The following is a 14,926-nucleotide window of genomic DNA, read 5'->3' on the forward strand; positions in this document are numbered from 1 at the left end:
AGGGCCTGTACTGTGCTGTAATGTTCTATGTATCTCCTTCCCAAAAGTTGGTTTTCTAATCTACATGAAAGATACACTCTGTCCTTTTATAGTTGACTTTAAGCAGAGTTCAGCAGCTGAGAACACAATTATGTGCCACATTATCACATGAGTTACAACCAGAGTTAGGAAAATTATTTGAATCTGAATATCAAGTTATTGAAGTTACTTCTACTTCTTTTAAATAAGACCAAAATCTAATGTTTCTTTCCCATTTATTTTCCCTAGCTAAGTATAACCCGCAATTGGGAATTCTTGTAAAACATAAGTGACGTGTGGGCTGAATGTGATGTCTTGTAATCCTTTTTCTTCTTCATGGCAAATAAGTGTGTGTGAAACATTGTGCAGGGAAAAATTAGCTCCACTGAATTAGATTATAGTATATCAAGCAAACCTAAATATTTTCAGAGGTAGTGGATGAACAGTAAAATCTCAGATTAATATATATAATTTTTTTCATGATTGGTGGAAGTGTATTTTGAATCTATTCATTTTTCAAATTTGACAGCAAGTTTCTATAGCTCATTTACAATCCCTAATGTTTTCTTTATTTTTATGTTAGACTCTAAATGGGTGATCCAGAGAAAGGAAAGAAAATTTTTGTTCAAAAGTGTGTTGTATGCCACACAATTGAAAAAGGTGGAAAGCATATGGTTGGCCCAAACCTCTGGGGTCTTTTTGGGCGTAAGACTGGTACTGCTCCAGGATATTCATATACTGATGCAAACAAAAATAAAGGTATTGCAATTTAAACTGCAACTTTAAATATTCACATTTCAGAATTAATTATTTAAATAATTATTGAAGTAAAATTTGGATTTATATGCAGGCATCACATGGGGAGAAAGCACTCTGATGGAATATTTGGAGAACCCCAAAAAATACATTCCTGGAACAAAAATGCTGTTTGCTGGTATCAAGAAGAAAAGTGAACGTGCTGACCTCATTGCATATTTAAAGACAGCTTCATAGTAAAAGCTTTACAGAAATGCTTAATTTAACTTCTAAAATGTGCTTTTTTTTGTTAGCCATTCAAAAATTTGGTAACGAGTAAATTGCTTAAGTAATTCATCAACTTCTCTGTTTAGTGCTAACTTGTTAGCTGTTTCTTACGAACTGTAATAGAAATGATTTGAATATCTAACAATTTCAATTCTAAAATAAAATTAGACATTTTTCAAACTGCCTTGGTAACGTGGAAATAATTTGTTTCATGCATAAGTAAGCTTGATTCTAAGCCAAATGTTACCTTGCCTTTGCAAAAAAGTAATCCAGTTCTGAGACTTGCTCCTTGGTGCAGTGATAGCAAAATACATCTCCGCGGACATGCCCACATAACTCTCTCGGGGTCTACTGATTTGACTTCTTGATTAAATGCAATCTGCCTTTGCAGAAATGCCTGCATCCGGACATTTATATGAAATTTCTGATGTTCTAATTCTCTGACAGAAAGGGAAAATTTCAGAAAACTGTCTTTCTAAATGACATTTATTGCTGAACTTAAAAACAAAATTTTCTTAAATGGTGAAAGATTTTATAACCCTTCCAACCCAGTAAAACACACATTCAAGAAATTCCAATTCAAAGAACAGGAAATGTGTTTGTAAAAGTGTTACTAATGTGGTTGTGTTTATGGCAAACAATAAACCTTGGTCTTATAAAACTTCGTTCAAAGCTGGTGTCCGGCACTCCAATAGAGTATTAGGATGAAATGCAGTAGGAACATGAGAGGCAACTCTCGTCTCCTGCATCACCCAATGCTGACCCATCCAGACATATCCATCAGGTTACCTCTGCTGCCGATGGCTGAGTCTGCCTCTGTACAGATGCAAGTTAAGTAGTCTTTGTCAGGTCCTCACTGCTTCTGATAGAGGTTATCAGCAAGAGCTTTTCAGAAATCTGAGCAGCCTGTCTCTACTTTTATTGAAGCCACTGGATTACACCCTATAAAAGTGGTAAGAAAAGGACCAGTAAAGTCTTGTAGTTCATTTATGGGTATCATAAGCATGTTTGAGAAATTATTATGTCACCATCTTATTGGAATCCTATAAGATGTGTTAGCTTTGCACCTCTTTTCTATATTTTCAATTCTTCGATACTAAGTGCCGATTCACCTTTGCTGGCTTATTAATGAATGGTAAGGCATAACAGTAAACAAAGGGGAATGGTTGAGTACAGGACCGCTTTTGTCTGCGGTAATGGAATATGAGTGAGTAGCCTTTGGATGTGACTGTTACACTCGGTGGAAGTGACACGAACTGAAACATATAAACATAATGGAATCTTGTGTTACTATGCTACATAAGGTTTGCTATCTTCCTGCTTTTCATTGGATTCATCCACAGATGATACATGCTCAGCATCTTGTTGCTCCTATGACTTCAGTTTACGCTATGATGCAAAGTTGGGCAGCATGGTACATTATTATTCTGAACCAACCTCACTGGCAAGTCCTGAAGAATGCCTGCAGTTCTGCGAAAACATGAATTGAATCTTGGGCATGCTGGTTTGCTTGCTTAATGATATCCGGTCATCTCCAGCTTTTGTTGTGCCTCTTGGACTTCCTTGTTTGAGTTTCTCACATCTGCAATCAAAACGAATTTGAAGGTGGCATGCTGTGTCTCATAATAGACCTTTAAGTCTGCTTTACTAGTCCAATGAGGTTGGAAAGCTTTGACTGCCACAGGATAAAAGTATCAAAGCAATTCCATGAACGTAACTACTCTGCATAAATCTTTTCTTGTGGTTGTACACTAGCTAAATATATTCAAATATATACAAGTACTCCTGGTTGGTCAAAAGTATGTGGACCACTGTGTGTGTGTGTGCAGTCAGTAATGCTCTGCACTTGTAGGAAGCAAGCCAGATACTCAGCAGCAACCATGTGTTCATTCTGACTAGTGTTATTAACAGGCAATATTAATTTGATTTCTGGCCTAGTAAACAATGCAGGCTGTCTTACGTAATTGCATGCAATCAACTGGTATGTCCTAGGCATGTTGCTGGAAAGATCTGAAGGCAAACACACCGAGTGTGGTGGTCACTTTCACAGCCATTGGTGAAGCGTGGCACCAGGTCCCGGAGGAAGTATGTCTTCCGCTATGATGCTGCAGAAGTTTGCAATCGTCTGTTGCAATATGCTTAGCCTTTTGAAACATTGCTCCTCTGATAGGGAAAAAGAAAACTTTATTTAGCTATGCTATCTGTTATTATGGTTAGTTCTTTCTGTGAGCCAGACCCCTTTGCTACTCCCTTTTTCAGCTGGCACTCTATACATCTCTGTATGGTAAACTGTTGCTGCTGCTGGAAAAATTAATTTCTTGCCAGGAATACTCTCTCCAAAACTTTCCCAAAGTGATACAAGAAGGCAGCTGAAAGTAGTGACTGTTTATTGTTGATATGTGCCTGAATTCTAATGAGCCCGAATGTTGTTCTTTCCTCTTCTTGGCTTCAATACTGGGATTTTCAGATGCATGCATGCACTTTTAGTGGCTTCTCTTTATCTAATACAATCAATTTTATTGCAGATAAGTACATAATTTTACTGTCCAGGAAATTGAATTATCTGATAAAAGCAGGATGTTTTTTGTTAGTCCACTTACCAAAGTCTCTTCAAACTGATTTCAAAATCAGAATGTAGATGTTACTATCATAATTAGGTTTTAACAAGTTAATTATAAATAATCATTATGTAACTCTACAATTTCCCTCTCAATTACCACACCACGTTTTTCTTTTTAAAGTTCTAACTTCTTTTCTAACCATTCTTTTATTGTTTAGAACGGTTGTTTTGTTTTGTATTTCACCTTCTTTGTTATGCTTATCTTTGGTAATTTTTTACCTCCTGACTATGTTCTGTAGTTTTTTCTTTTCTCTGTAGACTGTCTTTTCTCAAGTGAATTTCCACTTACTGTAATTTCATCTAATTCAAATCTCATTCCACCCACTCTGCCTTGGTGAAATGACCCATCTTTGCCAGAAAATCTCATTTTTGGGTCATTTGTCCTTCAGTATTTCATATGTTCATTGATGCCCTATTGTACCTTGCAAGATTAAAATCTCAGTACAACTTCCTCCTCAGTAAAATTACACAAACATATGTAATTGTGAACAACATTTCAGTTCTGTCGTGTACTTCTGTTAAGATGTGTCCCACAATTGATTATTGTGTTCATCTATCTGTTTAGATTTCCTCATACGTGCTATCTTTTAGCTGCAATAGGATGGGACAGAACATAATTACTAACTTTACCTAATACCTACTAGTTAATTCTAGCCTGTTTTGTTTTTGCTTTTCCACAAGTCTTTGGGCCTGATTTACATTTGATTTAACTCCATTTGAAATAGCTAAAAATCGGTGCTAATCTTGTGAGTGGTAAAGAGCTAACAACATTCAAATTTCTTGGGTTGTTCAGTTTGTATTATTACCCTCTTATTGAAAACAGATTTAGAGGCAGGGACCAGTCAATTGTGGAAGTAGAAAATTGGATGCCTTCCACCTCATGAGACAATGGCTTGTACTTGTGGTCATATCTGAATTAAACTGATGAAGGCAGTGGGCTGAGAAGGTGCAAGTTTTCTATACTCTGTTTTGTCTGAGCCTTCTTCTAGACGAGCAGAGCTTTCTATTTATTCTTGCCTTGAATGATGCTCTTCTGAATGGTCAGCCTCCTGAGGATCAACAACTGTCTCCCTCTGTTGTTCATGTTTAGTATCTTCACTTTTCACATAGAGATGTCCTAATTTCAGAGATGGGTATCCAGTGGGTCATGATGTATTGATCATTTCACTATATGAAATCTTTTTAAGTATATGACTGTCATCATCTGATGTACGTGCCTGAGCCAGTGCAGATATCCTGGAATTAGTAATGAGTGTATGTTGATAGAGTTAGCATGCTCTAGAAGCTCCTGAGCTGGTCCCTTTGTTCTGCCAAGACATACTGAGAATATTTCTGAGACAATAAAGATGGAAAGTATCGAGCCTGTTCTTCTGCCTAACATCTGTTCAGAACTTCTGTTGTTTCAGGTCTTACTACTATAGAGAAGTGTACACAGTCTTGGTAGACTTTCAGCTCAGGTGGGACAAAGCTCGTAAATAGTCATTCATTTGCTGGGTTAGGAGCCGAATTTGTGGTAGGTCAGGGATATTGACCGTGGACCCTCCTGTCCACGACTTTATTTTGTGGTGGTAGTGTAGTGATTGTAACGAGGTCAATGACCTCAAAACATGCCAAGCTCTTTGACTGCCTTTCCAACTGTTCCAGAACCCATGGCATCCCCCTCTCCATCAAGCATTTAAGATACTTTGGAATCTGAGATGGAATGCCAGATGTCGCCATCTCGATGCCTAAAGAGAAGAATGAATTTCTTCCAAGATTCTCCAGGCGCAAGAGGTGAGTTACTGTGCATTACACACTGCCAGTATCAGAGACAGAGTTGGAGGAACCTGAGCCAGTGCTAAAACACCCCAGGAGGTGCTACATTAAAAAAAGAATCGGCCTGTGCTCGGACTTAGAGGGAGGCAGATGTAGTTGAGTTCCATGATTGAGGCTGTTAATCTGGTCCAGTCAGGGAGCCCTAGCTGACAGATATAAACAAGAGTGTCCTCCGTTCAGCTCTATTTTGATTTAATCCCTGCCCTCTCCTTCACTGTCTGATCACGCAGTATTGCCCTTTGATGTGAAGGGCACTGCTTGTTACTGGCCACTTGGGTGTTTCTTTTCTTCTAGGTGGTGGAAATTGAATAAAGATTCGTACACCTTGTGTCTTTCACTGTCTCACACCTGCACACACATGATATGGGTGCTGGGGAAAAATGAGCACTACCGCAGTTAAGCGGTAGTGTGGGGGATATATAAAAAAAAAACAGGAGTGTCAGAGGTTCTGCTCACTAAAAAAGAAAGAAAAACAAGAGTGTCGGAGGGTCTGCTCACTCTGAGCACCAGCCTCATTCCTGAAGAAGGACTTATGCCCGAAACATCGATTCTCCTGCTCCTCGGATGCTGCCTGGCCTGCTGTATTTTTCCAGCACCACATTTTTCAATTCGAAACTGGATCAGTGTCAAGAACTTTCCATATGTAAATAAAGGGTGACTTGATGTGGGATAAGGGGCATCAGTGATGACGAGAGAAAAACATGGTCCCAACAAAATTTATTCACAACAGTTGCCTTTGAGTTAGAGTAAGCATTTCTGGCATAATGCCATTATTTGGGAAGCTTGACTTGTTTGATCTTGCTGTCAAAGACGGGGTTCAGTGTGTGAAAAGAATGCATTACTTTCTCGAGGCAAATGACATAGGGGCAGGTGAAAAGCAATGAGTAATTCTCTTGACAGCTTGTGGACTGTAGCTTTTTCGGTGATTAGAAGCCAAACTTTTCCTGAGGCACCAGATACTAAAACTTTTCAAGAGTTGACAGATTTAGTTAAGGGATACTACAACTCCAAGCCTCCTGTAATTCTGAGTTGCTAACGGTTTTACTCAATAATTAGAGAACCAGGAGAATCTATATTGGGATTTTTGAGAAGGTTAAGATGATTGGCAGAGTCATGTGAAAAAAAACTTTGGTTTAACCCTTAATGAGATACTGGGAGATGGTTTGGTATATTGGACTAATGGGTAACCATGTAAAAGTGACTACTAACTGAAGCCCAACTAGACTTCAAACAGGCACACCAACTCGCTTCATCATTGGAAAATGCAGCAAGTGGAGCATATGATGGAAGGGCATCCTGATGGATGTGAACACCCTCACCAGTCAAACTGAGCTTGGGGAGCACTACTTGACTGAAGGCAATTACGAGGCCTCACTTAGGACATATCTTTGAACAGGGAAACTTTAGGTCAGCCCACTGCAAAACCCCAAAACCAACCCAAGCCTTGGCCAAACAGTTAAATTTGCTTCAAGATTTGAGCTGGCAAAACATTGTAGTTGCTGCCCATTAGCAGACTTGAGAAGAAGAACAGTCCCAGTCGGCCTGAATTGAATAAGAGAGCCCAAAGGCAAGTATCCAGAAGATTGCTGAAAAGTCCACCTACAACTGGTTTGGAACAGTTAAATTGCTTAGCAACATCCAAATCAGAACCAACCAAAATAAATGTCTGGATATCGGATTGGCATGGATGAGTTGGACTGAAGGTTCTCTTTCTATGCTGAACATCTCTATGACTTGATGACCTGGTTCTAACGGAGGCCGATACAAATGTGGCCATTTCAGTGATTGCAGAACCAGTCTTTAATGAAATTTACTCTGGACTCCAACCCTTAAGTTTGCAGAAGACATCATCTAGACTGAGAACTTTTACTGGGGTACCTTTACAAACTCAGGGTATAACTTTGGTTCCGGTCTCTTAGGAGAAGCAGCTGGTTCAATTACTAATGATTAGTAAAAGGCTCAGCCCAAGCTTGATGAGTCAAGATTGGTTGAGAAACATTCACCTAGATTGGCTCAACATTTTTCAATTAGAAAATGGCTGCCTGAGTGAAGTCCTAATTCAATACTCAGATGATTTTCAGAAAGGTCTAGGGACTATCAAAGGAGTCAAGGCCACCTTGTATGTTGACCAGGGTGTAATTCCTCGATTTTGTAAGGCAAAAGTAGAGGCAGAAATCAGAAGGCTGGAAAGCGAAGGAATCATCAAACCTGTCCAGTTCGCGGAATGAGCAGAACTAGTTGCACTCATTGTGAAGCCTGACAGTGCAGTTCACCTTTGTGTGGATTTTAAATGAATGGTAAGCCACTTCTCACGGTTGAATAAATACCCAATTCCTTGCGTACAGAATATATACACAAACTTGGCAGGGGACCCATCCTTCTCAAAGTTGGACATGCGTACTTGCAATGGAGGTTAGATGGGGATTCCCAGAAGTATGTTACATCAAAGCCTATAAGGATTTATACCAATATATGAGACTTCCATTTGGGTTTTGTCAGCTTGCACTGTGGAGAACCTTTTATAAGGTCTACCCTGGCTACCATTTATCTTGATGACATACTTATAATATGGAAGACCAATAAGGAACACTTTGAAAACTTGGACATAGTCCTGAGATGTTTCTCCCAGATGGATGTAAGCCTTAGAAAGGTAAGATCTGTATTCTAGACACCTAAGTGACCTATTTGGGCAACAGAGCCAATGTGTACACCCATTGGAAGATAAAGTGAAAGTGTTCAAAGATGCCCCAGCACCCATGTATGCACTGGAGCTCAGGCCTTTCCTTGACAGGTGAACTATTATGGAAAGTTCATACATAACCTGAACTCCATCCTGTCATCTTTGCATCAACTCTTAAGAAAGGGGTCAGCTTTGGAAATGGTTGCATAGCCAAGCCATAGCCTTCAGGGAAGTGATGAAACAACTATCATCCTCTAAGGTATTGGCACACCATGACCTCAAAGAAGACTAAGCTTAGACTTTTCTCTCTGGAGAGAATGAGGAAGAGAGGTGACCTGATTGAGGTGTACAAGGTAATGAGAGGCATGGATAGAGTCGATAGCCAGAGACTTTTCCCAGGGCAGGATTGACTGGCATGAGGGGGTCATAGTTTTAAGGTGTTAGGAAGAAGGTATAGAGGAGAGGCCAGATATAGGTTCTTTATGCAGAGAGTTGTGAATACATGGAAGCATTGCCAGCAGTAGTGGTGGAAGCAGAGCCATTTGGGACATTTAAACGATTGCTGGACATGCACATGGACAGGAGTGAATTGAGGGGTGCATAGGTTAGGTTATTTATTTTAGATTAGGAATAATCCTCGGCACAACATCATGGGCTGAAGGGCTTCTTTTGAGCTGTACTTTTCTATGTTCTAAGATCTGGTATTAACACGTGATGCTGTCCACTATGGTATTGAGTAGTATTGGCTCATAGGTGAACTTGAGGTCAAGGTGGACCCCATATGCACCTGAAGATCAACTCTACGCTGCTAAACTGTCCCGGCTGCCTGCAGTGAAGCCAACAAGAAAATCCTATGAAAGACTTCAATTAATTCAAATGGTTTCCACTGCTTGTGACTGGTTAGCACTCAGTATCCCATGTCCTTATCCTCAACCTCTTGGAAAATAGTCCAGAGGCAAGATAGAGCCATAGAACTGGCTTGATGGCCAATGGCAGTTCTTTACACTTAACCCGCCTCTATGTAGGTACTTTGTGAAAATCTGTACAATTTCCACATACAGACACAAACAGAGACACAGATTTTATTTAGAATTAGGAACTACGTATTCTTAACATATTTTAAATTATAGCAGCAACTTGAGACATTCCTTTTATACTTGTACCTGACTCAAAACTTTTAAAAAATTATGTGATATATTCTTGCTAAAACAGATAAAATTGTTATTATTTTAAAGGGTTGGATTTGTACAGAAATTAAGAAAAGGGAGAGTTGACTATTATATAATAGCACAAACGTGTAAGATGTACTCCAGAACCAGTTACTAGGCGAATTCGTCATGCTAAATTGCCCATAGTGTTAGATGCATTATTCAGAGGGGAAATGGTTCTGGGTGGGTTACTTTTCGGAGGGTTGATGTGTACTGGTTGGCCGAAGGGCCTGTTTCCACACTGTAGGGAATCTATCTAATCAAATGTGGATATAGGTTTGCTCGCTGAGCTGTAAGGTTCGTTTTCAGATGTTTCGTCACCATACTAGGTAACATGATCGGTGAGCCTCCGGAGGAAGCACTGGTGGTATGGCCCACTTTCTATTTATGTGTTTGGGTTTCCTTGAGTTGGTGATGTCATTTCCAGGGGTGATGTCATTTCCTGTTTTTTTCTCAGGGGGTGGTAAATGGGATCCAAGTCAATGTGTTTGTTTGTAGAGTTCCGGTTAGAATACCATGCTTCAAGGAATTCTCGTGTGTATCTCTGTTTGGCTTGTTCTAGGGATGTGTTGTCCCAGTCAAATTGGTGTCCTTCCTCACCTGTATGTAAGGATACTAGTGAGAGTGGGTCACGTCTTTTTGTGGCTAGTTGATGTTCATGTATCCCAGTGGCTAGTTTTCTGCCTGCTTGTCCAATGTAGTGTTTGTTACTGTTCTTGCAAGATATTTTTAAAATGATATTAGTTTTGCTTGTTGTCTGTGTAGGGTTTTTCAAGTTCATTAACTGCTGCTTTAGTGTGTTGGTAGGTTTGTGGGCTACCATGATGCCAAGAGGTTTGAGTAGTCTGGCAGTCATTTCTGAGATGTCTTTGATGTAGGGGAGAGTGGTTAGGGTTTCTGGATGTGTTTTGTCTGTTTGGATTTGTTGCTGAGAAATTGGCCAGCTGTGTTCATTGGGTACCCGTTCTTTTTTAATACACTGTATAAGTGATGTTCCTGTGCTCTTCGTAGTTCCTGTGCCGCAGTGTGTGGTGGCTCGTTGAAATAATGTTCTAATGCAGCTTCATTTATGGATCTTGGGATATTTGCCTCTGTAGTTCAGTATTTGGTCCGTATGTGTTGTTTTCCTGCAGATGCTGGTTTGAAGTTCCCCATTGGCTGTTTGCTGTACTGTGACATCTAGGTTTGGCAGTTTGTTATTGTCCTCCTCTTTATGAATTTTATGCTAGTAAGGGTATTATTGATGGTCCAGCACCACACTCTCGACTCTGATCTCCAGCATCTGCAGTCCTCACTTTCTCATAATTAGGCTCCTACCTCATGTGATTGGTCTTGACAGCTTACTTACTGTTTTGCTGGTACTCCCATCACACAGCTTCAATAAATTATTAACAACAATGGTTGTATTATTGATGGATTTTTTTCACATCTTTTGCTGTCACCATGTCTTTTATTGTGGGAGTGGAGGATGTATGTGAATTGTTTTTGATATCGTCTCCAACATGACATTAAGGGGATCTATTTTATATAATAAAAATGCCTTTTGCTGTTTGCTAGTCCTCAAATGTACATTGAAAGTAAACAATACGATAATTTTAACACTTATATAGCACCTTTAATGTAGTAAAACACGTTGACACACTTTACAGCGTATAAACTAAAATCATGCATTACAAGGGGTTAGCACTTTTGTGCATGTACCCTGGGGGACTGTAGTGCTGAAAAAGAAAACAGCTGGGGAAGAATAAGACTCTGGAGCATTTTTAAATTACATAATGAGAATTTTACAATTGAGGTATTGCTTAAGCAGGATCCATTGACTCAGCAAATACAGGATGATGAACAAACAGGACTTGTTACAACAATGTTTGAAAATTAGACATTTTTAAAATAAATATATTGACTCAATAAATTGTTTGATTAGCTGCTACATCAGCTGAGTGGTATACTGAGTAGTATTGGCTTCATGTGTCTCTCTTTATCCATTCTGCGATTGGTCCGAGTGACCCTTGACTCAACTTAGTCTCACCCAAAACTTCCTTAATTTTCTTGACCAATTCTCTAGTCGTCCAGCATCCCCTACACCTACCAGCCTTGCCTTTCACCCTGCTAGGAACATGCTGTTTCTGGATCTCTTTATCTCATTTTTCAAGGCTTCCCATTCTCTTGCTGTCCCTTTATCTGCATGTTAACACATATGGACATTTATAACTACATTTTTTTTTATTCTAAGAGAAAGGTGGACTATGGCTCAAGAACAACCTCTATTATGGTAAGGTTTGGAATTGTGACCAGAATGTATTCTAAAATGATAATAAAATGACTTAATATACTAACAATCTAGAAGGAGAGGCTTGCATTATAACAGCAGTTTTCAAGGACTCAACATCCCAAAGCCCTTTGGAGACAACTGTTACTCATTGTTATCATGTAATAACACAACAAATTGGCAGGAGAAAAATACCTCCTTGTTCAATTTAAATGCATTATTTTTTCAAATAGATCAAATGATCAATTCTGCTCTGATAGGCCTCCCATACACTAATGATATTGGTATCTTCAAAGGAACTTGAATGAAACAGCTGCATACGATTGTTAATTCTTTAAATTTACTCTTAAAACTTTTGACCTCATGACATCTGATCAGAGGCATCTGATAATGTACACTTACACGTATTTGCAAGTGTTTTATTTATTTTAAAGGCTGAGTCTCCTAGACTTCATTGTCTTTATTCATGGTTTTGTGCAGTTGTGCAAAATGTTCTAAGAATTGAAAGGATTTGAGGTTTGCCTTGCTTGAACTTAAACACTGGTTTATGATTCTCTCTATCTTAAGCTTAATATCAAATTCAATCATATTATGATATCATCCCTATTCATGAATTACTTATAATCTGGAACTGTATATCTGTTAATTTCCATTACCATCAATGAGTGGACAGATCAGGGAACATTGCAGATCAAAAAACTTTTCCATGAATCTCAGAACCTGCAGAATGTGTGGATATCAGTTGGGACATTGTTTACTCTTGTGCTCAGAGCAAATACAAGATATGAATTCTTAACTCTGGGAAAGTGCACACAGATCAAGAAAATTGGTAACCTATGGCTCAGAAGAATTTTCATTTAGCTGAGGCATTGTATCCAGGTCACTGAGCAAGTGGGAGGAAGGCAAAGTTACAACCACGGAAACATAATATACTCAACATGGGTTTAGGTCATCTCCATAAAGATATTTGGGAGGTTACTTTTAAAAAGAAAGCAACATGAAATTGTAACTTCACAAAGTGAATTGTGGAAAGTCAGATGACTGCCTTTGTGGACTGAGACAATATGTCTGGGAAATTGCTTAAAACTGCAAATAGATTTCCCAGGTACGCATTAACTGCCTCTCAATTTAAAGAAGAATGACTACTGGATATGCTTGTCCTAAGAAGATGGGACTTCAAACAGTGGGGATGATTTCAACTCACAATCCGGCCTAGTTTTGTGTCACTAGCAAACTTTGAAATATTGTATTTAGTTTCCTCATCCAAATTATTTTAAATATATATTGTGAATAACTGGGGCTCAAGCACTGATCCCCTGTGATACACCACCTGCCACTTGGAAAAAAACTCATTTATTCACATTCTGTTTTCAGGCTGTCAACCAATTCTCAGTGCATGCCAATATTTTACTCGAATTCCTGTGTGCTTTAACTTTATCCTCTATCCTCTCTGTGGAACCTTATGTAAGCCTTCTTGAAATCCAAATACTTTGTACCAGCCTTCATGGGGGAAGACACCAGTAGCTTACTAGAACTTTGAGGGTCGGGGAGCAGAAGTGAGTATATTGGCCATCACTAAGGAGGGGGTACTTGGTAAGCTGAAATGTCTGAAGGTGGGATAAATTACCTGGACTAGATTAATTACTACATGCCAGAGGTCTGAAGGAGGTAGCTAAGGAGATTGCAGAGACATTGGTTGTGATCTTCCCAGGATCACTGGAGTCAGAAAATGACTAATGTAACACTCCTGTTTAAGAAGAGAGAAAGGCAAAAGATAGGAACTACAGCCGGTTAGATTAGATTAGATTTTTTAAAAATTACATTACAGTTGAAACAGGCTCTTCGGCCCAACAAGTCCACACCGACCCGCCGAAGCGCAACCCACCCATACCCCTACATTTACCCCTTACCTAACACTAGGGGCAATTTAGCATGACCAATTCACCTGACCTGCACATCTTTGGATTGTGGGAGGAAACCGGAGCACCCGGAGAAAACCCACGCAGACACAGGGAGAATGTGCAAACTCCACACAGTCAGTCGCCTGAGGCGGGAATTGAACCCGGGTCTCTGGTGCTGTGAGGCAGCAGTGCTAACCACTGTGCCACCGCGCCGCCCACGGTTAGCCTGATCTTGGTCATTGGTAAGATTTTAGAGTCCATTATTAAGGATGGGATTGTGAAGTACTTGGAAGCATATGGTAAAATAGGGTGAATCAGCATAGCTTTGTCAACTGGATGTTATAATCTAGGAGAAAGTGAGGACTGCAGATCCTGAAGAAGGGTTCATGCCCGAAACGTCGATTCTCCTGCTTCTTGGATGCTGCCTGACCTGCTGCGCTTTTCCAGCAACACATTTTCAGCAAGTGAAGGTTATGCCTGACAAATCTGTTAGAATTCTTTGAGGAGATCATGAACAAGTTAGACAAAGGAGAGCCAGTGAACGTGATATATTTGGATTTCCATAATGCCTTTGGTGCTATACAGGTGGCTGCTAGATAAGATAAGAACCCATGTTGTTGGGGGCAAAGTGCTGGCATGGATAGAGGATTCTTTGACTGGCAGAAGGCTGAGAGTGGGGATAAAGGGTGGCTGATTACTAGTAGCGTTTTGCAGGGGTCTGTGTGAGGACCACAAATATTCATGCTATACATTTACAATCTGGACGAAGGAACTGAGGGTATTGTTGCAAAGTTTGCAGATGACACAAAGCTAGAGAGAGGGACATATAGTGTTGAGGAAGCTGGGAGGCTACAGAAGGACTTGTACAGGGTAGGAGAGTGGGCAAAGAAGCGGCAGATGCAATACAATGTGGGACACTGTGAGATTATACACCCTGGGAAGAAGAATAGAGGCATAGTCTTCAGAAATTTATTACAGAAATCTGAAGAACAAATGGACTAGGAGTCCTAGTGCAGAATTCTCTTCAGGTTAACATGTAGGTTCACTTGGTAGTTAGGAAGGCAAATGCTGTGTTAGCATTCATTTCATAGGGGCTAGAATATAAGAGCAAAGATGTACTACTGAGGCTGTGTAGAGCTCTGATCAAATGCATTTGGAATATTGTGTGCAGTTTTGGGTCCTGTTTCTAAGGAAGCATATGATGACCGAGGGTGTCCAGAAAATGTTTACAAGAATGATTCTGGGGATAAAGGGCTTGTCATATAAGGGGTAGTTGAGGTCTCTGTGTCTGTACTTGATGGAGTTCAGAAGGATGAGGGGAAATCTCATTGAATCTTACAGAATAGTAAGAGGTCTGGACAGAGTGGATGTGGAGAAGATGTTTCCAGTTAG

General features: G+C 39.8%; 1 protein-coding gene across 2 annotated transcripts in view; it reads left to right on the forward strand.

Annotated features, from left to right (window-relative positions):
* LOC122552009 (cytochrome c iso-1/iso-2) overlaps positions 1-1,220 on the forward strand; it is a 19,642-nt gene extending 18,422 nt beyond the window's left edge. For both annotated transcript variants that reach the window (XM_043694568.1, XM_043694567.1), the window contains exons 2-3: positions 602-777; positions 869-1,220. In XM_043694568.1, the coding sequence (XP_043550503.1) occupies positions 609-777; positions 869-1,011 (312 nt within the window). In that variant the 5' untranslated portion in view covers positions 602-608 and the 3' untranslated portion in view covers positions 1,012-1,220. The remainder of the gene's footprint in view (positions 1-601; positions 778-868) is intronic.
* Positions 1,221-14,926: the final 13,706 nt, after the last annotated feature.

The sequence above is a fragment of the Chiloscyllium plagiosum genome, chromosome 7 (assembly GCF_004010195.1).
Source record: "Chiloscyllium plagiosum isolate BGI_BamShark_2017 chromosome 7, ASM401019v2, whole genome shotgun sequence".
Taxonomy (NCBI): Eukaryota; Metazoa; Chordata; class Chondrichthyes; order Orectolobiformes; family Hemiscylliidae; genus Chiloscyllium; species Chiloscyllium plagiosum.